Raw genomic sequence first — 22,829 nt, 5'->3', positions numbered from 1 at the left:
TTTTCCCCCTTTACTTTTAACGTGCATCCACCTGTTCCGTGTGCTAGGCACTACACTAGACAAATGCATTCATGTTGCTCACTTACGCCTCATGACCTGAGTGGTTGGTATACCAGTGTGTCCATTTCACAGAGAAGACTCTAAGTCCCACGTGATTTCCAGGACATCTCAGTTGAACCTTCTGGTTCCTTATGCTTTTGTTTACAAAACTCTGAACTCTGAACAGAGTCTAATGACTTCATTAGAAAATGTAGAAAGAGAAGCTAAGGCTCACTGATTCTGAAAGGAGCTGGGAATTAACTGTTAAGGGAACCTTCTAGAGAGATGAAAGCATTCTATATCTTACTAGGAATATGGGTTACATCCACACAGTTATAATGACTGCTAACAGTTTTCTTCATGGGCTAATGAGAAGATTAATTGTGGTGATGGATGTATAACCTTGTGAATGTATTTAAAGCCAAAGGATTGTACATGTTAACTGGGTAAATTGTATGTATGTGAATTACATAATATCTCCATAAAGCTGTCAAAACACACACACACACACAAAAGAGGGGGGAGTTTGCCTGAGGCTGAGGTAACAGACACCAAAAAGCAGAGCCAAGAAGGTAATTTAAATCCCCAGATTTTAAGAGTGTGTATATAAATATAGATATCAGTTTCCAGGGACTTCCCTGACAGTCCAGTGGTCCAAGGCTCTGCACTTTCATTGCAGGGGCATGGGTTTGTTTCCTGGTTGAGGAACTAAGATCGCGCATGCCACACCCTGCAGCCATATCAGTTTCCGGAGCAAGGATTAATATCTCCTTCCTGAAGCCAGTCCTTACACCCTGGCCCATGGAACTGTGAACCTCAGCCACCTATCAAATACCTCCCTCTACAGAAGCCTTTCTCCCAGGTACTGGAGTCCATCTGCTCTCTGTCGGGCTGTGGAATGGGACCCGGATTCCTCTCTCTGCACAGCTGTACCAAGAGTGAGGACAGAGCTCCTAGTCTGTGGGTGAACACGAATGTCTGCTGAGGGGATCAGCGAGCAGAGGAACAAGACCATTGGCTTTAAGGGATCCTTGACAGAGCAGAAATTCTCTGAGGACCAGAGTCAGCAAACGCATACTGGGCACCTGGACTCTAGGCTTTGGGGACCCAGAGATGAACCAGAACGAGGCCTTGCCTTCAGTGCGCTGACAAAGCAGAGGGACAGGAGGGGGCTTACCAGCGGGGTGGCTTCTCTGCATAGAGGACTGATGCTGGGTGGATGTGCAATTCATGATCATCACGGATGGTCCTTGGGAAGCAGAGCAATTTTATCTCAAGTACATTTTAAACACTTTCAGCAAGACCTTCCCACAGATGCGTTTAAACTCTTGAAAAATGCAGGCTGCACTTCACACAAACAAAACTATCCTCTCCATCTTCTCTTGAGCCCTTTATGACCCCTCCCCCACTGTCACCCCAGAAATCAAGAATAAATCATGCTTAAAAAGGGAGAAGTACATTTGAAAAAAAAAAAACCACCTGAGAAATATATTTTTCTGCTTATGTTTATCTTCCACAGGTTCTCTTTCAAAAATTTCCTTGAGGACAGAAATATATACAATTACTTCTATAAACTTTTCTATTAACAAGGTTAAATAGTAAAGACTATGGAAGAGACAATTATAAACAGAGGAAAAAGAAAGCTCAATATTGGACTATCCATTTCTCAGAGATAATATTTCAGATGCCAACTCAGATTTAATTCAATTTAATTCAAAAAAATATTTACAGCGCACACAACTGTTGGTGAGATCAGCTCATGAGAGAAGATTAACAGAACAGGATACTGCTGCTCAAACCATAATTACAGAGCACTTCTGCAGATGCCAGGGATGTGTGTCAGGAAAGTGCTTCAAGGCCACGACCCTGCGCATATCCAGCGCTGGAATAAAGCCACTGCCCAGGGTGCTGACTCTCTTACCAGGTGACCAACACTGAACTTTGTCCCAAAGGGACTGACCACCATGAAGCCTGTTGTGTAGCCTGTATTTCTATTGAGGACACTGGTGAAAGACTTTTGTGAACGCTAGTGGGAACTGCTAATTAATAATCTTGAGGAGAGCGGGGCAATCAGAATGACAATGAAATGATGGTTCTCACTGGAGAAGATCACAGCCTGTCCAGGGCCGCCTCAGACGGAACAGCTCAGTGCTGGGAGCTGGGAGGGGAGTACATATGATGGGGCAACAGAACCGTGACACTGATAGGCTGGAATACACGGCCTGGGGTAACAAATAGAACATACTAGAAACAAATGTAAAGTGCTATACTGAGGCTCAGTCAGCAACCAAATACTAGATGGAGGAGACCTGACTGCCAAAAACAACAAAGAAGCTCAATTCAATTCTGGGCTCATTAAGAAAGCCCAGTGGGAGGAGTTTGGGGGAGAATGGGAACCTGTATATGTAGGTCTGAGTCCCCTAAGGTGTTCACCTGAAACTAACAAAACATTGTTAATTGGTTATACAACCCAATAGAAAATAAAAACCTAAAAAAAAAGAAAAAGAAACAGGGTCCAGTATCTGGAATGGGACAGCACGGTGACTTCAGGATCACAGGACTATAATATGTTCTGAGAGGAAAAAGCTAACAATAGTCTAGGGAGGAAACCCAAAGACAAGTTAGGGAGAGAGCCTTTTGAGCACTCCCTTATTAAAGAAGGGGCCTCCCTTGTGGCTCAGCTGGTAAAGAATCTGCCTGCAATGTGGGAGATGTGGGTTCGATCCCTGGGTTGGGAAGATCCTCTGGAGAAGAGAAAGGCTACCCACTCTAGTACTCTGGCCTGGAGAATTCCATGGACTGTATAGTCCATGGGGTTGCAAACAGCTGGACACGACTGAGCCACTTTCACTTTCACTTTATTAAAGAAGAGCACCTTCTGATCACTGCTCTAAAAAACTGGCTAAAGTGAAGTTACAAGACTAAAACCAGCTCAGAAACAGACAGACAGACTAAAGTAACAATTCAACAAACTGGAATGATTCGGTTTGGAAAAAAGAGGGCTAAACTCAGTGTCAGCTTTCACCAAATTTGAATATACTGGAGGTTATCGGAGGTCATCAGTGATCAGTGACTTTTCTATACCTGAAAAATGGAACAGGAAGAGACAAGCTGTAGTCGTCAGCAGAGGGAGGGGCCAGCCAGCACATGAAGAAATACTCACCAACATTCCAGTTTGGCTACAATGTACCTGGGGAGCTTCAGTTGTGCAGACCTCCAAAAACATCAGGAAGCACCCAACAGCAAAACTAACTTCTCTAGGAGAAAGCACCTCTAATGGTTCCCTCAAGTCCTATTACTCTCTGACTACAACAGATATGTTACCAGCCTGCAGACTTGTAACAGGCTTCCCTGACAGCTCAGCTGGTAAGAATCCACCTGCAATGCAGGAGACACCGGTTCGATTCCTGGGGTGGGAAGATCTGCTGGAGAAGGGATAGGCTACCCACCCCAGTATTCTTGAGCTTCCCTGGTGGCTCAGCTGGTAAAGAATCCACGCACAATGTGGAAGACTTAGGTTCATTCCCTGGGTTGCCAAGATCCCCTGGAGAAGGGAAAGACTACCCACTCCAGTATTCTGGCCTGGAGAATTTCATGGACTGTATAGTCCATGGGGTCACAAAGAGTCGGACACAACTGAGCAACTTTCACTTTCAGACTTGTAACTATCATCCTCCTACAACATGTGGATGGGCTGAATATTCGAGAATCATTTCCACAAAGTTAAGACATTATGCTTAAAGCTGTACAGCTAACCTCAAGGCATCTTTAGAAGGAGGCAAGATACAATAAAGAAAAATGATTTAATTTCTCTGCTTTCTATGCATGTCGGCTTGCTGTTGAGTTTGGTTCATTTTTAAGATTTAAATGACTTAAGTGACTTCACAAATGACTTCACAAAGTATCATGTTACCTATAAGCTCCAGTAGAATGAAACCTCGCAGCATTTGCAAAGAATCCGGAAACGATGCACCTCAGAACTGGATCTGGATCACCTACACAAACAGAGGGATGGATGAGATGAGACCTCAGCCACCCTATGCTCTGTGCTGTGAGGCCACCCCAGGCTGCCTTGAGCCACCTTGAAACCATCTCCTGAACAGGTTCAGCCCCACGATTCCCAGTGCCAGATGCCCGCCCTGGCACCATAGAGGTCCCCACTCTCCACAATGGCTGCTGACGGAAACATGTCAGACTGTTCTCTTAACCTGGGACCCCGCCCCCCAAGTCCCCAGCCACAGAGGACCAGACCAAGGTTGGGCACCAGAACCTACAGAGCATTCCACATGCTGGCCAGTGACCTTGGAACTCCTCTTTAGGAGGGCATTTGGCAGGAATGATGTTCCTTCCCTAAGACACAACCTGGGACATTAATACTACAAGATTATTTCTGTGCTTATAGTTAGTTCGTAATTCTTCAAAATTTTCAAACATCTCAGTTTAACTGGCATCTGTAGTAAACATCTTCCAAGGATAAAGCCCGCTCAATTAGATGATTTCTACATGATATATCCAAATTATTCTGCAAAAACGATAATGCCATCCATATGGCTTATGACATACAATATTTCATCAATTCTAAGATTTACTCTTTTTTACACTTTAACTCATTGAAATCAGGACAGCATTTTATAATTATAATTGGCAACATTTTTTCTTTCTTAACGACACATAAAATAATGGTATGTCTTAATGGTGTCTTAGATCCAACAAAACATAGTATATTGGTAAATAAGTTACCAAAAAGTGGTATAATTTACAAAGCCATCAACAGTGTATGAGAATGTCAGTTTTATTGCATTCTTACCAGCAATGTTCTGGCACAAAGGTACCCCTTCTTTAACTGTACACTTATTTATTACTATTACTGTATTTCTTCTTTTGTGAATTTTCCATTCCATTCCTTTGCCCATTTATCAACTTGGAAATTAGGTGTTTTTTTTCCTTAATATGTTAAATAAATTTATTCTATAATAAAGCTTTTAATTTTTTATCCCTTATATCTGCTGAAAATATTTTTTCACTGTTTTCTTTAACATCTATTTTTTGCTTAATTGGAGAATAATTACTTTACAATGCTGTGTTGGTTTCTGTTGTCAATGTCAATCGGCCACAAGTATACATACATTCCCTCCCTTTTGAAGAGAACTTTTTAATTTGCATGTAATGTATTGCATTTCCATAATTTTCTCTATTGTTCTTCAGCACAGAACTGAAAAAAATCTCAAATCTACATTTCCAAACACAATCTGATCCTAGCCTCAGGTCCTCTCTCCACTTGCCCAAAAGAAGTATCTACGTAGAATGTGCATTGTTATCAAAATGAGATCATTTCCAAGAGGTAAAAACTGCCCTCCTTAAGGGGCAGGATAGTGGGAAATTTTAAGTATTACAAGGATTGTGGCCCTTTAGAACTCAACCCTACCTTACAAAATCTTATTCCTTAGTACGGAATTTCTCGTGGTAAAAAGAATTTAAATTCAATGTAACTTTTCTCCTGGGCGAGGGGTTTGATAGGGACAGAGTGAAAGGACAAAGCAGGTGATAAACAGTTAATCCCACTAGGGAACTGTAAGAAGTGAAAAGTATAGGAGGTTTAAGTTAATGATCACTCAAGAAAGCAGGTTTAATTAACCCCAAAATCCAGCAGGCTTGCTTAGAAACAAAACCATGCAACAGAAGCAGGAGGCATGCTCAAAAGAGCTAAAACAATGGAGGCATGAGACCCCACACCCTCAGTGAGCTCAGTAAGCTAATGATTCTAGGACACGCTTCTCTGCCCACACTAAAAACAAAACCAGGAGGAAAGGTGGCGTTACACTGAAACCTGCAGATTTACCTCATTTTAGTCTACGTTGCCACCTTTTTGCTCATTTTCACTGTACAGTGACAGTCCCAGTTTGACTATGTAGGGACAAGAAAGCTCCCTGGCTTGATGTGGAGGAGAAGCTGAAGATGGAAGCTTGATGTCCACTCAAGAATGAGGAAGAAGGTGGTCGTCTTCCCCTCCCCTGATTTCCCTTCAATTATAAAGCTGCAGCCCACTAAGTTCTCTGTGTGGCAGCTTCTTGCCCGCCCGCTTGTAAGCCTCACAAGCATCCTATTCTAATCAATCACTTCTTATCACTTTGTGTCTTCCTAAATTCTTTCTGCACTGAGGGCTAAAGAATTGGAGCTCTTCCTTTGGAGCCTCCAAGACACATTTCTGCTGTTTAAAGTTGACAATGAAAAACAGGTTAAGAAACAAAGATGCAGATGGATGGCTGCTCTCTATCTCCTGGGAGACAGGTGCTTGATCAGCTTCTCCCCAGTGAGCTGCCTCTGTGAGCTTCCTGTTTGTACTGATGATACTTTACCCAGTCACCTGAGCTCAATGCTTCCCTCTCTTAGGAGCGTGGTCATCCATCAACACCCTCTGAACATCTGATATGCTGCTCTCTGCCAGCACTTGTCTCCACAGTCCTCCTTGCCTAGTGAGCCCTTTGCCACTGGTTTCTAATCCAACCAGTCTGCTCAACTGGACTTCCACCACCACTTTAGGCCCACTGTGCGCCCTCTTAGTCCCCCCAACCCCAAGATTCCATCTTAACTGCATTCCTACTACAAACCCCATCACTGTACACCATGAGCACTCAAACATCTATTCCTGTAGTTTCTAAGACAACTGATAATCTCATTTGCAGTACTTTGTGTCTCCATAGGAATCTCTCTTGTCACTGCTCTGTTTCAACAGTAAGAACCGCGTCTTTGTCATCATGTAGTTAGTTTCCCTTAGTACAAAGGCAACATAAAGCTCTGGAATGAAACTGCCTGAGCTCTGAGGCCACTGTACACTCACTGTGCGACCTCCGTGTGGCCTGTCACTCACTGCCTCTCAGCCCACTCTTCTCATCTGTAGAATGGGGATCACAGCAGTGCGTGTTTCACTGGAGCTCCGTGAGTGCTAAATGAACTCACACATGAAGATACAGCCCTGCTGGGCCTGTAACGGGTGCTGCAGCTAGGTTAAGAGCTAGTGATGCCAAGAGTGTTGCCAAGGGCCTGGCACACAGGGGGTGTTCAAAAGACAACTGCTGACTGGCCGAGCAGACACACCACCCCCTTGAAAGCGTTGGTCTGTGCCACACAGGCCCATCTTTGCTAGTTACCAGCTGTGCTGTCCCGAACTTAAATGAACTTCTCCCTGGGACCTTACAACTCCTCTGTAAAATAAGGATAACATCACCGACGCCTTGGAGTAGTAGAGTAAGTGAGAGAATATTAAGTAAAACCCCCGTGGTGTAAACTAGTGTGTCCTCAACTAACAGGACTCACTGTCACTGCCAGAGGCCAGAAACTGTGTCTTACATAGCACTTCCGTCTTACCCAGCGACTGTCTGGGCTAAACACAAAGAGCATGCTTTAGTAACACCTGTAGTTGAAAATAAAAGGCAGTTTATACAGAATGGCCATAAATGTCTTCCACGTAAAAGTCATTTTTCTTGCAAAACCTACATGGGAAAATTAACCACATGGTGTACAATGAGGTGAAGAATGTTAATGATTCTTAAGTGTTGTCAGGGCTTGTTAAAAATTTTTTTTAAATAAGAATAGCCCTTAGAAATAAAAATGGACCTCCTTGGGGGCAGGGGGTGGGGGGAAATATGCTCCCTTCATATGCAGCTTTTCACCAACACAGGCAATTCAAAATGCGAGCCCACTGTGGGTCCACAGTACACTGTGTTGCCTCACACCGCCCAGCCTGAGAACGCCAAGAGTGCAACTCCACAGGGCAGAGAGGAGCGTCATGAGCAGTGGCGGTTTATTCTTACCTTCACTAGATTTCTTGGGCACTTGAAACTTGACGAGAAGCTTTTTCAACTGCTCCCTCACTGTCGCAGCTCTGACGAGGCCCTTGTAATTCAGGAAATGCTCCTGACACCACTGGGAGTTCTTGTTGTGCTGTGGGACAAGGCACACGGAGGGAGGCTGAGACAGCAAGGACAGCTCTGGGCCGAGGCTACGCGGTGGACCTCACTCAGCCCTTTGCCCCCTTCAGCTTACTTCACGGGACAAGATCTTCAAGTCATTACGGGCCCTCTGGGGCCCCATCTCTCTAAACAGACGCTGACCACCCTGCTCACCATCTGACTGCTGTCCGATCTCACTCTCCTGTGCTAAAGCGCAAGTGAGAACTTAAAGATAAGCAGCATTGTTTTCAGTCTTAAGTATCTCCTTGAGCGTGGCGAACTATCAGACAGAACCCCTTCACTGCGGCTCTTTGTAAATCAACTCTCCCTCTCAGATAGGCTCGAGGTTATCACTTTACTTGACAACAGGCAACTATGAGAAGGTCTGGTGCTGATGCTTAAGCCCAATACTTTGGCCACCTGATACAACGAGCTGATTCACGGGAAAAGACTCTAATGCTGGGAAAGACCGAGGGCCAAAGGAGAAGGGGGTGGCAGAGGATGAGATGGTCACATAGCATCATCAACTCAATGGACATGAATTTGAGCAAACTGCACCGCAGGAGATAGTGAAGGACAGGGAAGCCTGGCGTGCTGCAGTCCATGGGGTCTCAAAAAGCTGGACATGGATGAGCGACTGAATAACAACAACAGACGGCCTCCAATGGACCGGAGCATGGAGGGGGCCTTTGGAGTGGCAACTGTGCTTACTTTGATAAATGCTTCATACACATTGAGCATGGTAAGATGGTCACCCTCCTCCACAGCAAATTTTCGGTGCACTCGCATCTGGAAAGAATAAGGCAATGTTTAGAAGCTGACTCCTGTGAGCCTCTTGTCCTGGAGGTAACACAATGAATAGCTCAGTATAATTAATTTACAATGCTGTCTTAATTTCAAGTGTACATCAATATCGTAACTTTTCCTTCACAGTCTTTCCAGCATTCACCCATCTACTCATCAGAAATGCCTGGGCTGGGAGGGCCCTGTCAGCAGCTTGGCTGTGCCAGGCCTGCTGTGCCCAGGCACGAACTCCTGGCAGCACTAATAAGCCCACCAACATTGCCCCCAGAGCAGCCTTGAAAACAACCTCCCTTACTTTTGAAAAGTCAGTAGGACAATGGTTAAGATTTGGACCATGAAAGGCAACTCCACCAATTGTGGCTGAGCAACCCTAAGTTACCGAGCTTTTCTGTGCCTCGATCTGTAAAAATGGTGACAGTAATACCTCCCTCCCAAGTTCACACTGAAGATAAAATGCCATGATGTATATAAAATGCCTGGCACAATGTCAGGCACACAGTAAAATAAACACTCCAAACTGAAGCTGCTCTGTCACCAGCAGTCCCTGGGCAGTTTTAACAAAGGAAAGCCCAAACTGAGCAAGACTCGTATGAACAGCCTGGGGAAAAAGTCAGACTTACAGCCTGAGACTTCTGGTTTGAGGGGACCACAAAGACATTCTGGATCTGCATCATGGCGGCAATGCTTAGAATTTCCTGAGAACAGCCAAAATTCCCTATAAAACAAAACACGTTTGATTTCAAATGTATCCTGTGTCACGAGAAGAAAAAGACGTTCTCTGATGTTTGCCTTGCAGCACACTATAAACTAAGATCATCTATTCCTATACAGCTTCATTTTAAAATCTTATATAAACACTTCACCATGCCAAATGGGATGCTCTGTATACATGGTCCAGATGAATGGAGGCCTGGAAGGACTCCACTCTGGCTCGGTCACACCGAGGGACTCTGCCATGAGACTCAACTAGGGTAGGTCAGCGCCACACCTGCCCCCTCCTCTCTAGGTGGACACCTGGAATCCTGGCAGAAAGCCTGAGAGGGAGAGGGGGCAGGGAATACGTGGGCTGTATCCCCTGTGCTGTCCCTCTGCACTGGGATCTTTCTGTGAGGAGGCCTCCCTCTCAACAGGGCTCACTCACTCAGCAAGGCGGAGGCATACCAAGACCAGGGAAGCACGCGGTGGGCCGCAGCTGCTGGCACCTGGGCAGAGTCTGTAGCAACCAGCCCTCCAGGGCATCAAATGGAGTGAACTGCCCTACATGCTCCCCCACAGCTTCAGGCCTCACATATCATCTATCCTGCTTTTCACTGCAAGCCTGGTAGCTCCAAGACACAATGATAGCTAACTTTCACCATGCTTAATCTAAAACACAGCTTTGTTGACTACCAGTGAATATAAAGTTAGACTAAAGCAAGACAGAGGTAGTATTTCCCTTCTCTGGGCTGTTGGGGGTGGCGAGCACAGTCTCTATAGTCTCCAGAGGATTTTGACTTCTAAGTATGAGAGGATCTTGAGGCTCTACACTTTGATCCCTTAACTCATATTCTCATAAAAATCTGAAAGTGTCAGAAAAGTTGGGACTCTTGCCCACTGGTAGTGCAAATACAAAATGGTGTGGCTGCAAACACAAAGTGGAAGATGCTACGGTGATTCCTCAAAAAACTAAACGCAGAATCACTGATCCAGCGATTCCACCCTAATATCAGACCTCAAAGAAGGGAAAGCAGGGATGCAAACACATACTTGTACACCTGTGTTCACAGCAGCATTATTCACAATAGCCTAAGGGCGGCAGCTCCCTAGGAATCCACCAGCAGGTGAATGGTCTATCCCTACAATGGAATATTACTCAGCCTTAAAAAAAATTCTGACACATGATACAACAGGAACCCTGAAGACATTATACCAACTGAAAACAGTCAGTCACAAAAGGACAAATATTGTCTGACTCCACTTATATGAGGTTCCTAGAATAGTCAAATTCACAGAGACAGGAAGTGGAAGAGTGGTTGTTGGGGGTTGGGGGAGGGGAGAATGGGGAGTTGAGCGTTTAATGGGTAGAGTTCCGGTTTGACAAAAATGAAAACACTCTGGAGATGGATGGTGGTGTGGTTGGACAACAATGTGAAAGTACTTAATGCTGCAGAACTGTCCATTTTAACATTTTTAACTGTATTTAAAAATGAGTAAAATGCTAAGTTTTATGTTGTGTATTTTTCACCACAAATTTGTACTAAAACTCAGGTGTCAGACCCACAGGAAACAAACAAAAGTGTTTCCTGAATTAATGATGACTGACCTTGAATCACAAGCTAACAACATGCCCCAAAGCAGGCGGCTTTAGATGAAAACTCCTTCAGTGCTTAAAAAAAAAATTCTGACACATGCTACATTGTGCCCTCTCCCCCAAGGTACACAGAATTTGAGAAACAACTTTCTGGACAAAATAAAATCAATGAGAACCACTGGTCTCCACCTACCTGATTCAAGCAGCATTTTTGCAAACATGGGATTTAAAGGAAACTCTGCTATTCTCATGCCAAGAGGTTCAGTTAGGCGACAGTCTTTGTCCAGACCTGCCATAAGAACAACAAAAGGCAGAAGGCATGAACCATTGTGTTGGAAGATGTACAGTTGTTGGGAGAATAAAAGATGATACAAGCTAGCAAAGGTGTATCCAGGAGATGAATCATACACTACTAGCCTCAATCTGATTGCTGTTACAGTAGAAAAAGAAAAGATTTCCTCAGAGGTCTTGAATATTCAGTTTTGAAAAATTAATTCTTCTAATGGTCTCCATGGGCTTCCCTGGTAGCTCAGTGATAAAGAATCCACCTGCCAATGCAGGAGATGCGGGTTTGATCCCTGGGTCGGGAGGATCCCTTGGAGGAAGAAATGGCAACCCAATCCAGTATTCTCGCCTGGGAAATCCCATGGACAGAGAAGCTGGTGGGCTACAGTCAGTGGGGCTGCAAAGAGTTGGGACATATCTTAGGGACTAAACAACAATGGCCTCTATGCAAAGACCTGAGTATGAGGAAATGGCCCCAGAGCCGCCTCCTGCTCCCACCCTCTCCTGGTTCTACTTCTCCCCAGAAACTGCCTTCTCCAAGGGCCCAACCCACAACCAGATAGTGCCAAACACAGAGGGTACCTTCCTTAGGGCCTCCAGCAGTCTGTGAGCCTGCTAACTACAGCTCCTTGGAAATCCTCTTCCCCAGCTTCCATGACCCACACTGTCTGGCTTCTCTGCCACCTCTCCTGCTGTTCTCTCTGCATCACCTCTGGACTACTGCACTCACTTCCCATGCTAGCAAGGTAATGCTCAAAATCCTTCAAGCTAGGTTCCAGCAGTGTGTCATCTGACTCACGAACTTTCAGATGTACAAGCTGGGTTTAGAAAAGGCAGAGGAAGCGGAGATCAAATTGCTAACATTCACTGGGTCACAGAGAAAGCAAGGGAATTCCAGAAACAACATTCATTTCTGCTTCACTGACCACACAAAAGCCTGTGACTGTGTGGATCACAACAAACTATGGAAAATTCCATTTTTTCCCCCATCACTTATGGCAAATAGATGGGGAAAAAATGGAAACAGTAACAGATTTATTTTCCTGGGCTTCAAAATCACTGTGGACACTGATTGCAACCATGAAATTAAAAGACGCTTGCCCCCTGGAAGAAAAGCTATGACAAACCTAGACAGCATATTAAGAGTACACATCACTTTGATGACAAAGGTCTGTATAGTCAAGGCTGTGGTTTTTCCAGTAGTCCTGTATGGATGTGAGAGTTGGACCACAAAGAAGGCTGAGGACCAAAGAATTGATGCTTTTGAACTGTGGTGCTGGTGAAGACTCTTGAGAGTCCCTTGGACAGTAAGGAGATCAAACCAGACAATCCTAAAGGAAATCAAACCTGAATATTCATCAGAAGGACTGATGCTGAAACTGAAGCTCCAAAATTTTGACCACCTGACTCGAAGAGTCAACTCTTGGGAAAGACCCTGATGCTGGGAAAGACTGAGGGCAGGAAGAGAAGGGGCTGACACAGGATGAGATGGTTAGATAGCATCACTGACTCAATGGACATTAATTTGAGCAAACTCCAGGAGACAGTGAAGGACAGAGGAGTTTGGTGTGCCACAGTCCATGGGGCCGCAAAGAGTCTGACCTGACTTAATGACTGAACAACAACATTTGGGGCTAACTTGAATTGCACGTTTTAAATGGGTGAATTACACGCTGTATGAATTATACCTCAATAAAGATCTTAAGAACTAAAAAAAAAAATCACAAAGAACAAAACCTCCACTGAAATTTAATACCAAACTGGATGTTATTTTCATTGGAGGCAACCTTCACAGAAAAGACACTTCCAAAATAGGTGAATTTAGCCCACAATTTTTTCTATTTTAAGATAAATACCACATTTTCAAACAACAAGAGAATAGAAGTTCCTCCATAACATGGTGTCTCCTTGTCCAAACAATACCACAGGCCGGTATTCTACCCAATCCTCCACGGGAACTCCAGGAGTGGAAGGAAGGGGGTTTAGGGAGAGAACACTGAGCCAGTTTCAGAATGAGGTCAGGGACACAGAATACGGCCCAGAGGGGTGACAGCTGAAATACTGGTAAAAGAATCTCCCAGAAGTCTCTTAGGAAGTATAGCTGTAGCAAAGGTTATTAAAAGCTTTTGATGTATTGACATGCTTCATAAATTTATTGTCACGATCGGACTTCATGATCCAATCATAAAGTGAAAGTAAATTGTTAGTTGCTCAGCCAACTCTTTGCAACGCCATGGACTGTAGCCTGCCAGCCTCCTCTGTCCATGGGATTCTCCAGGCAAGAACAATGGAGTGAGTTGCCATGCCCTCCTCCAGGGGATCTTCCCAATCCAGGGATCAATCATGGTCCCACCTTATTTGGATAAGCTTGCGTGTCACTGAGAGGATCACATATATGGGAAGAACCAAGTCCATCCTTGAAGATACCAAGAGCCCTAGAGTGAATACAACCTAACATCACATATTAATAATGTGTAAGAAACACAGAATAAGAGACAGACGTACCTCCCAGAGCATAGAGTAACTCCAATGCTTGAACCATCGACTGCGCTGGAGGTGGCTGTAGGAAACATAACCACCCCCCAAGTTAATTTCATCAGGTAACAGCCATAACAAGGCAACTACTTCCTGCTCAAATCCACTCTTCGCTTTGACACGCTCCAGACTTCCCGACCTCCATGCTTACTCTCAAGATGTGCTTCCTCTCCCTCTCAGCACCCTTCCTACTCTGTGGTCTTCAATCGCAGCTTGATTAAACATTTCCTTTGAAGCTTTCCCTCACGCTCCACTCACATCAGAAGAGACAGGTCCTTACCTTGAACTACTTCCTTGCTTTCCCTAAACTCTCATCAAACATTTCTAATTTTTACCTCATGTCTCAGCCTTCTAAGAAGCCCCATGATACTGCAGTATTGACGGATGATTCATCTTTGTATCACCCAGAGCTCCGCCCCAGGCCCTCCCTATAGGGAGTCACTGACATCAGTTGAATTTGAACTTCTGGAAATAAACAGAGAATGCTAGACAATCCGAAGTTTAACAAAGCTGATACTGTGAGTTTCAGTCTGAGTCTGAGTCTGAGTCTCTGAGGACACTGCCTTGTTTCCTTCAGTGAACCTTTACTGAGCCTTTACTGTGCGCCAAGCACCACTACCATCTTCTAAACTATTTCATCTATAAGCCACACAATAAAATTATAGTCCTTTTGCAAACTGCATAATTTTTTTTTCTAAATGTGTTCACAACAAATGTACTTTAAATATATACTGTTTCAGTTCAGTTTTACAGGTGAGGAAAGTGAATAACAAAATGTAAAAGACATTTGAACAAGATCCTAGAGGCCACTGGTGGCAAAGCCAGAGACAGAACTCGGGTCTCGTTTTTTCCACTCTGCCACACCCACTTGGAGAAGGAAATGGCAACCCACCCCAGTACTCTTGCCTGGAAAATTTCATGAACGGAGGAGCCTGGTAAGCTAGAGTCCATGAAAACACAGAGTCACACACGACTGAGCACCTCCACCTCACACCCACTGGACTGCCGAGGAACAAAGGCGCACTTTTCGAAGCTGTGCTGACTGCAGGCACGCACTGACAGGGCAGGAACTAGACCTGACTCACGGCAGGCCAGGGATTCAACAAACCGCTGCGGACTAAATCACGTAACTGATTCACTAGTCTCTCCTCAGTGCCCACGCCATCCTACTTTATGAACAGCAAACACACACACAGCACCTAAAAGGGGGCTTGACCACTTTCTTTAGCTGAGATTACGTAACGGACAGACCAAGCGCTCAACGAGGTTCTGAATCATTACGGAACAAAACAGGCAGGCCCTCTTGGACTCCTTTTAATCCTTGGCCCTGTTTGCAGTCAATCACCAGGCCTGATGAATTCTGCTCTTGGGATTTATCATCAGTCAAAAGGCCCACACCTTTACCCCCTCCTCTCCCAATCACATCCAGAGGATTTTCACCTCAACACACACTTACTAATATTTCTCTGTGGCCTCATCTGATTGGAGATCACATAAAGACACTGTTTTACTGCAGCTGAAAGGACTGCATGTGCAGAGTCTTACTTTGCTTTTCTCACTGCCTGGTGTTCTGTTCCCACTGTTTCTGGTACTCATCACGCTTCACAGTGATGACCCTGAGACAGCTGCATGCTATTCCAACAAAGTCATACAAAGTGAAATAAGCACCTTTCTTGCTACTGGGCAACAGAGTGGTTTTCAGTTCTTTGCTACTGTAATTATCACTGCTAAGATATAAAATCATATGCATCTTGTGATTTCAACTGTTAAAAAAAAAAAAACACCACAATTTCAGGGGAAAATAACCAGAAGGGAATATATGAAGATGAATTTATATGTATTTCCTTCATTTCTCAGCTGTCCAAAAGTTTATGATTTTCATTATTGTATTTTTTAATTTAATATAATATGATACTATAATCATTATCCTACATGTAAGTTATTTGTTTCTTTTGAATTATCTTCAGGAGAAAATTTCCCAAGAAGAAATACCAGGCATTTCTACAGCTCATAATGTCAGAAAGTCCTCCATGAGGACCGAAAGAGAATACAAAACCATTTCCCCCAAGTTGTGTCAGCTGGACTTTATCATTTTTTTTATGTTTGATCATTCAATTAATGTAGAGTGGAACAGCTATTTCAATTTGCATTTCTTTCTCCTAGAGAAGTCAAACGTATTCTAATGTTGGTTATTATTTGCGCTGTTCATGCAACATCAGGGACTTTATCATCCAGGAATCTAGACTAGTTACATACATCAACAATGTTGGGACAGAATAGAGTCAAAAAAATACAAGTTTTCAAGTCATAAAAATTCAAGAAGAAAATATGAGTATTTATTAACTGACCGGGTTGTGAGGAAATGCTTCATAAGCACAAGAGAAGAAAGAAAATCATAGAGGCAAAGGTAGAAAGATATTGCTGTGGAAATGTTTACAGTGGCTGCACGTAACTAAACAAACAATAAAATACAAACTAGAACTATTTACAAGAAATACTATAGACAAAAGTTAATAGTTTTTAATAGTTAAGTCTTTAATAATTAAAGGACTTAAAAAATCACTAATAAACACTAGAATAGTTTAATTCAGAAGAAATATAAAGTGGCTGATAAGTTTTTTAACCTTATGAGAAATCAAAAAAGATAGAGATGGTATTTTTCCTCCTTCCTCCCACCAACCGAATTAGAAAAACTCTGAAAGAAGATAACATAGCAGGATCAGGGTCCAGTGAGTCAGGCATGCATGCGCTGCTCGAGTTTATACCTGTAAAGGAATTCTGCCCTGTATCGAGGACCTACGAAATGATTATGGCCTTTGACCCAATAAACCCACTCCTGGAAATAATCAGAAATGCAATCAGCCATAGGGACTTTCCCTGTAGCTCCACCACAGCCCTCCTGGCTTCTCCAATCGGGACACTTCTCTATCAGGCCGACATACTCCTGGATCACTCCACCCCTCCAGACTCGCTGAAATCTCACTTGGGTTTCAGGTCTCGCCTCAGACATGACCTAACTGGGCTGCGGGCCTTTCCTGTGTCTCTCAGAGCACAGACCCTTGTCATTACCCCACTTACTTCCTCTCCCCCAACAGACAAGAACAGAAGTTGTCACCCTTGTCTGGCTGTTCTCCCCTGGACCCTGCACACGATACCTGAGCTAAATGAAAAACACCAGAAAGGCAGCACCCTCTGTACCGATGTCCGGCACCTCCCTTGGGAGTGTTCCAGTCTCCCGACAGCTGCAGACGGAAGGCAGGACTTACCGACATGAAGTGGAACCTGAGGACGTTGTCGATCCCCAGCGCCTTCAGCTGCAGGATGACGGGGGCCAGGTTGCTCCGCTGCATCTCAGGGACAGTGGACTGAGGCAGCTGGTCAAAGGCTTCCTCTGGGGATAGGAAATCAGAACTGTTTGTGATCAAAGATCACAATCAAATGTGACCGTTCTGCCAAAGGAATGTTGTCCTTCTCTCACTTTAACAAGGGGCTCTAGGAGTCTAGGCTCAGACTCATATGATACTCTGACAGATCGTTGCCTCCTATTTAGGAAAGACTCTTTTTTTTTTTTAAACTTTAGATAAATACGTTTTAACAATATGTCTTTATAAAAGTATGTCCTTTCACTTTAGAATGCTTTTTACAATGTGATTCTTGTTAGCAAAACATTAAAACAAAGCAACAAGTATTACTGTGGGTGCCCCGTTTCCATTCCCTCAGCTTGGGATAGAGCCAAGGAGCCAAGGACTGTACATAAAAGCAAAGAATGATTTCAGGATAAATTACCAAATAAAACCAGAATATAACCAAAATATCTCTAAAATATTAAAAAATGACCAAATCTCAAAAAGACCAAAAACTGTCCAACTTTTTAAATCAAGCCAGGCACATACGTCACTCCCAGAGTCCAGTGCTGCCCCAAATGGATTAATGAATGCTTACACACACCATCGGGAACAAAAGGTGACCTCGAACAGGAAAAGGCACCACTAGGTTCAGGAGGCCAAGACGGGAGGGGCAGGAGAGGGGGGAGGGAGGGAAAGAGACTCTGGGAAGCCTTTGTATAAAAGCTAGATAAAAAGGGTGAGGGAAAAAAACAGCGAGGAAGAGATTAAATCCTTTTTGTGTATATTCAGAAAGCTTATGGATCATTTAGAGAAGGATTATAGACAAAATCCTCCCACATCAGTCAACATTTTAACTGTGCACACCCTCCTTCACACAAAGGTGGCCTAGCTTCCAACATAAATCTTTAATTAACCAGAGAAAAGTCAGAGCAGAACAAAAGGTGTCATGAAGAAACAGCACTATCACTGAAGGACTTCAAAAAAACTTTACTTTGAGAAAACAGACAATAAATATTCTGTGAGCTGATTGATGCAAATAACCAAATGCATGGGCCCACCTGGAAGGTTCTGGGTAACAGGCAACAGCAGGAAGTTCCAAATGGGATATTTCCTTCAAGTTTCAAGAGCGTTTGAGGGGTAGACTTCTGGTAGAATAACCATATTTTTCAAGCACACTGCTATCAGATAAAGAGGACAATCCTGATGAAGATGCTCACAGGAAGTAGGTGCTTCTTAAAGAGTTCAAGGACACTTCAGTTAAGTTCAAGGACACTTGAGTCTACTGAGGACTCAAGTACACAAGGCACTGTGCCAAGGGCTGCAGGAGCTGTAGGCCAACAGCTTTTGAGACGTTTCCACGATTCAAAGGGGTCTGGGACCAAGATGACAACAGGCTAGGTCCCAGAGGAGGGTCCTCCCGACGAGAAATGGAGGCTGAAGGATGGAGGGAGGACAGCTGAGGGGAGAAGGGATTTAGGGCACTGACATCTGAGAGAGAAGACAGGGACAAAGTGAATCCGCTGGGCAGAGGAAACGGCCCACGGAAAGGGATCAAAGGTATGAGAAGCGGATGTGGGAAAACAGAAGGTAGATTCAAAAGAGAGAGCAGTTGAGCAGGGATGCAGTGCAGGGTCAGTGCTGTGGACAGTGGGAGGAGACAGGCTAGCAGTCCCGGAAGGATCTGGGAAACTGTCAAGGGTCAGAGGAGGTAGCACCCTGCTCAGAGCTGTGATCTCTGAAGGAGGCTAGCGGAGGAAACCTAGAGGCTGGAACAATGTACCCCATTACTGGCAGGTGGTCTCCCCCCAACCTCACCTCCACTAAAGCTGCTCACACTAAGGCAGCCAGTGACCCTTTACCCAAATCCACTTGCCTATCTTCAGTCTACAGTCTGCTGTTTGATTTCCTTGGAGCGTGAGATGATGCTGGCCATTTCCTCTTTAGAGGTAACTTCAGTTCAAGTTAAACAAAGAATTACCATGTGACCCTGCAATTCCACTCCTAGGTGTATACCCAAAGGAATTAAAAACACAGACTGAGGTACATGTACATATTTGTTCATAGCAGCACTATTCACAATAGTCAAAAGGTAGAAACAACCATCAACTGATAAACAAATCGTGGTACGTTCATACAATGGAATATTATTTGACCATAAGAGGGAATAAAGTACCACTACAATGTAAATGAACCTGGAAAACATTATGTTGAGTGAAAGAAACCAGACACAAAATGTCGTATGATTTATGTAAAATATCCAAAACAAATACACTCATCCCTTGGGATCCACAGGAGACTAATTCCAGGACACCCCTCTCCCCCACTGCAGATAACCATAATCTGAGGACACTCAAGTCCCTTACAGAAAATGGCGCAGTATTTGCACATAACCTACACACATCCTCTGAATACTTTAAATCATCTCTAGGTTACTTTTAGGACTTAACACAATACAAATGCTATGTGAACTGTTTCTGGTGTGTGGGCAACTTCAAGTATTGCTTTCTGAAACTTTGTGGAATTTTTTTCCCAAATGTTTTCCATCTGCAGTTGGTTTAATCTATGGATACAGAGGGCCACCTGACCATCCAAAACAACAGAACAAAGACTGCTGGTTGTCAGGGGCTGGCAGCAGGGAGAAATTAAGAAGGAAATACTGCTTAACAGGTAAGGACTTGACTTTCGAGTGATAAAGATGTTTTATAACTAGATAAAGGTGGTGGCTGCACACCGTGAAGATAATAAATGCCACTGAACTGTTCAAGTTAAAAGGGTTAATTTCATATTATGTAAATTTCACCTCAATTAAAAAAAAAAAATTTAAGTTTCCTGAAACTTCCTCTACCCCGTATTTCAGTTTGCCTCTGAAACGGGCTTTCCTCTTTCTATTTCCATTATTCCCTCTTAGTACCTTCAGTGGATGATCCTTACCTCTCTGGCCTCAGGTTCTGCATTCTCCCTCCCTTCCATGAGTTCTTCCTACCCTCTTCCTCCCCTCCAAGTACTGGTACATTCTACTTCCTCTGCCCGCTGTGATGAAATCTAACCCACTGCTATCCCCCCTCAACTGGATTAACTACTGGGTTGCCGGTAAGATCAGGCTCAATTATGGACTGTGAAGCCCTCCCTAATAGGAATAACTCCCTGCTGTCTGCTTCCAAGGCTCATTCAGTTATGGCAACTCTATCACACCATAATATGCTAATCTGTTCATGAGCCTGCCTCCACCACCAGGCTGTCAGCCATGTGGCCTCAGACCGTGTCTCATCTGGCTTTAGATTTCCAGGCCTGGCACAGAGCAGGTGCTCTGTAAACATCTGGGAAAAAGAATAAATGATGTCAAGGACTGAACAAGGATGATGGTAATCAGAAAGGAAAGGAGAGATAAGTGGTAAAACCCCTGGATCTGGTTAAGTGACTGCAGAGGGATACTGGACAGAGGAGGGAATTAAAAATGACTTGAAAATTAAGTCTAGATAATTGAGAGAAACTCTGACACCATCACCCACAAAAGAGAGGTACAATGAAGTAAAGAGTGGCTCTGGGGACCTCATTTTCTGTAGAGAAGACTGCTGTTTAGTTGGAGAGAAAGCTTCTTAAGGGCTAAGACCATCTTCATTGTAATTTCATGTTGCTCCTTCAAAGTCAAGCATGGAGCAGGAGCTGACCAACTGCTTTCTATCAACAAGTCTCAGGAGAGACCCTGCTGGTTTGGCTCTGCAAAGGTGCTCTGAACCAGAGGTAAAGATGGAACCCACTGTGGGGCCCCACAGGATTCAAGGATCCCAGAACAAAAAAAATGCCACATGATGCTAAGAGAATGTTAAGAAAGACAGAACATGAGCCACAAGGGTCCAAGCTACATGTCACATGGCTGCAGACAGGCCAAGGCCCAGACTAGGTCAGAAAAGGGGTGGCAAATAATTGGTAATTCATAGGACTTCAATGGTGGTCCAGTGGCTAAGATTCCTCACTCTCAATGCAGGGGGCTCCAGGGTGCCATCCCTGGTTGGGGAACTAGATCCTACATGTCCCAGCTAAGAGTTCACATGCTGCAACTAAAGATCCTGCATGCCATAACTAAGACCCAGTGCTACCAAATAAATAAATATTTTTTTAAAACTGGTCTAGCTTTGGCCAGTGAGGAGCAGTAGCAAAGAAGGGCCATGTCTGGAGTGAGGAAAGTGGTGGGGGTCAGATTACAGAAGGCCTTGTGAGGGAGATCTGGGTCTTAAGTTCTGCTTATTAGGGGTAGATACCTGTAATATTCTCTGATGCCCAGGCTGACTAGGAGAAAGTCAAAACCCCTAAAAGAGAAGAAGCCACACTTACCTGTATATAGGCGGTAACACTTCCCTGAGCGGCTGCGGCCACCACGTCCTGCTCGCTGGTTGGCTGATGCCTGGGACACCGGGACCACCACCAAGCACTCGATAGCTGTCCTGGGGTTGTAGGCCCGGAGCTTCACGAAGCCACAGTCAATCACGTACACGATCCCGCTGATTGTGATGGAGGTTTCTGCTACATTGGTGGCCACGATCACCTAGGTTCCCCCACAGGAAGGAGAGTCAGGATAAAAGTGTTTTGGTTGTCTTCACCCTGAATAAACTAATCAAAGTCCTAAAAGATTTCAAGATATCTTCAACAGTGTAGAACCTGTGAGAGGCAGTTAGGTATCCTGGGTGGACTAGGATGAGTTTTAGGCTCAGGGTGTCTTGGGTTTCAATTCTCCCTAAGCTTGGGACCTTGGACAAGTTCCTTAACCTCCCGAGCATGTTTCTTTGTTTCCATAATAAAATTTATCCTCTCCTGAGGTTCTTGAAAGGATTAAACGTGAAACATACATGAAATGACCCTGGTAGCTGGCTCAAAAGAAAATATTCAACAAATATTAGATTTTACCTTTTGTCAACTCAAGTGATGCACATCACCACCTGTACCTGTCTTTTACTCACATTCTAACTGCTTTCTGAGGGTCTGCACTTTGCCAGGCACTCTTCAAGGTGCTAGGAATGTACAATGGACAGAGAGTCCACATTCCAGTGGGAGTGTCTGGGTGGAGAAATAGTGAACATAAACAAGAAAGTGACGAACACCAGAAGGAAAACGCAATAGGGTAATACTCTAGTATTATGTAGTGTTCAATGTATACCTCATGTTATAATACATTAATAATGGAGCATGCTTACTTCAGGTTAGATGGCCAGGGAAAGCCTCTCTAAAAGATGATTTTAGGCTGAGACCTGAGTAACAAGCAGCAACCGGCCCTACAGAGATCCAGACAGAGGAAGAAGAAACAGCCGATGCAGCCACAGACCAGGATAATTAAATAAAACATGAGGTTAGGAGGGATGCACGGACCCGATCATGCATGGTCTCTGGGCCACAGGAGGGGTTTGCATTTTATTCCAAGGGCACTGAGCACTGCCCCCAGAGGGTGTGAAGCAGCAGGAGACATATAGGTAGCATTTGGAACTTTTGTCAGGCACTTTTACATAGATCATTTTACAAAAACCTCCTACTATTTTTATGTAGCAGAGTCAGGATTTTATGCTATAAAACCATCCATCTAAAAGTTAC

The 22,829-nt window shown here is 44.2% G+C and overlaps 1 protein-coding gene across 2 annotated transcripts in view; it reads right to left on the bottom strand.

Annotated features, from left to right (window-relative positions):
• DHX35 (DEAH-box helicase 35) overlaps positions 1-22,829 on the bottom strand; it is a 68,541-nt gene that overhangs the window by 5,796 nt on the left and 39,916 nt on the right. Inside the window, exons 12-20 of one of the 2 annotated variants that reach the window (XM_043883597.1) lie at positions 21,582-21,792; positions 17,169-17,293; positions 13,873-13,927; positions 11,276-11,371; positions 9,413-9,507; positions 8,700-8,777; positions 7,851-7,980; positions 3,953-4,034; positions 1,217-1,288 (exon numbers count right to left, since the gene is read on the bottom strand). In XM_043883597.1, the coding sequence (XP_043739532.1) occupies positions 1,217-1,288; positions 3,953-4,034; positions 7,851-7,980; positions 8,700-8,777; positions 9,413-9,507; positions 11,276-11,371; positions 13,873-13,927; positions 17,169-17,293; positions 21,582-21,792 (944 nt within the window). The remainder of the gene's footprint in view (positions 1-1,216; positions 1,289-3,952; positions 4,035-7,850; positions 7,981-8,699; positions 8,778-9,412; positions 9,508-11,275; positions 11,372-13,872; positions 13,928-17,168; positions 17,294-21,581; positions 21,793-22,829) is intronic. The other variant, XM_043883598.1, reaches the window with a different exon arrangement.

The sequence above is a fragment of the Cervus elaphus genome, chromosome 23, assembly GCF_910594005.1.
Source record: "Cervus elaphus chromosome 23, mCerEla1.1, whole genome shotgun sequence".
Lineage (NCBI taxonomy): Eukaryota > Metazoa > Chordata > Mammalia > Artiodactyla > Cervidae > Cervus > Cervus elaphus.
The sequence above is the reverse complement of the archived record's forward strand: the minus strand, read 5'-3'. Positions and strand labels throughout refer to the sequence as shown.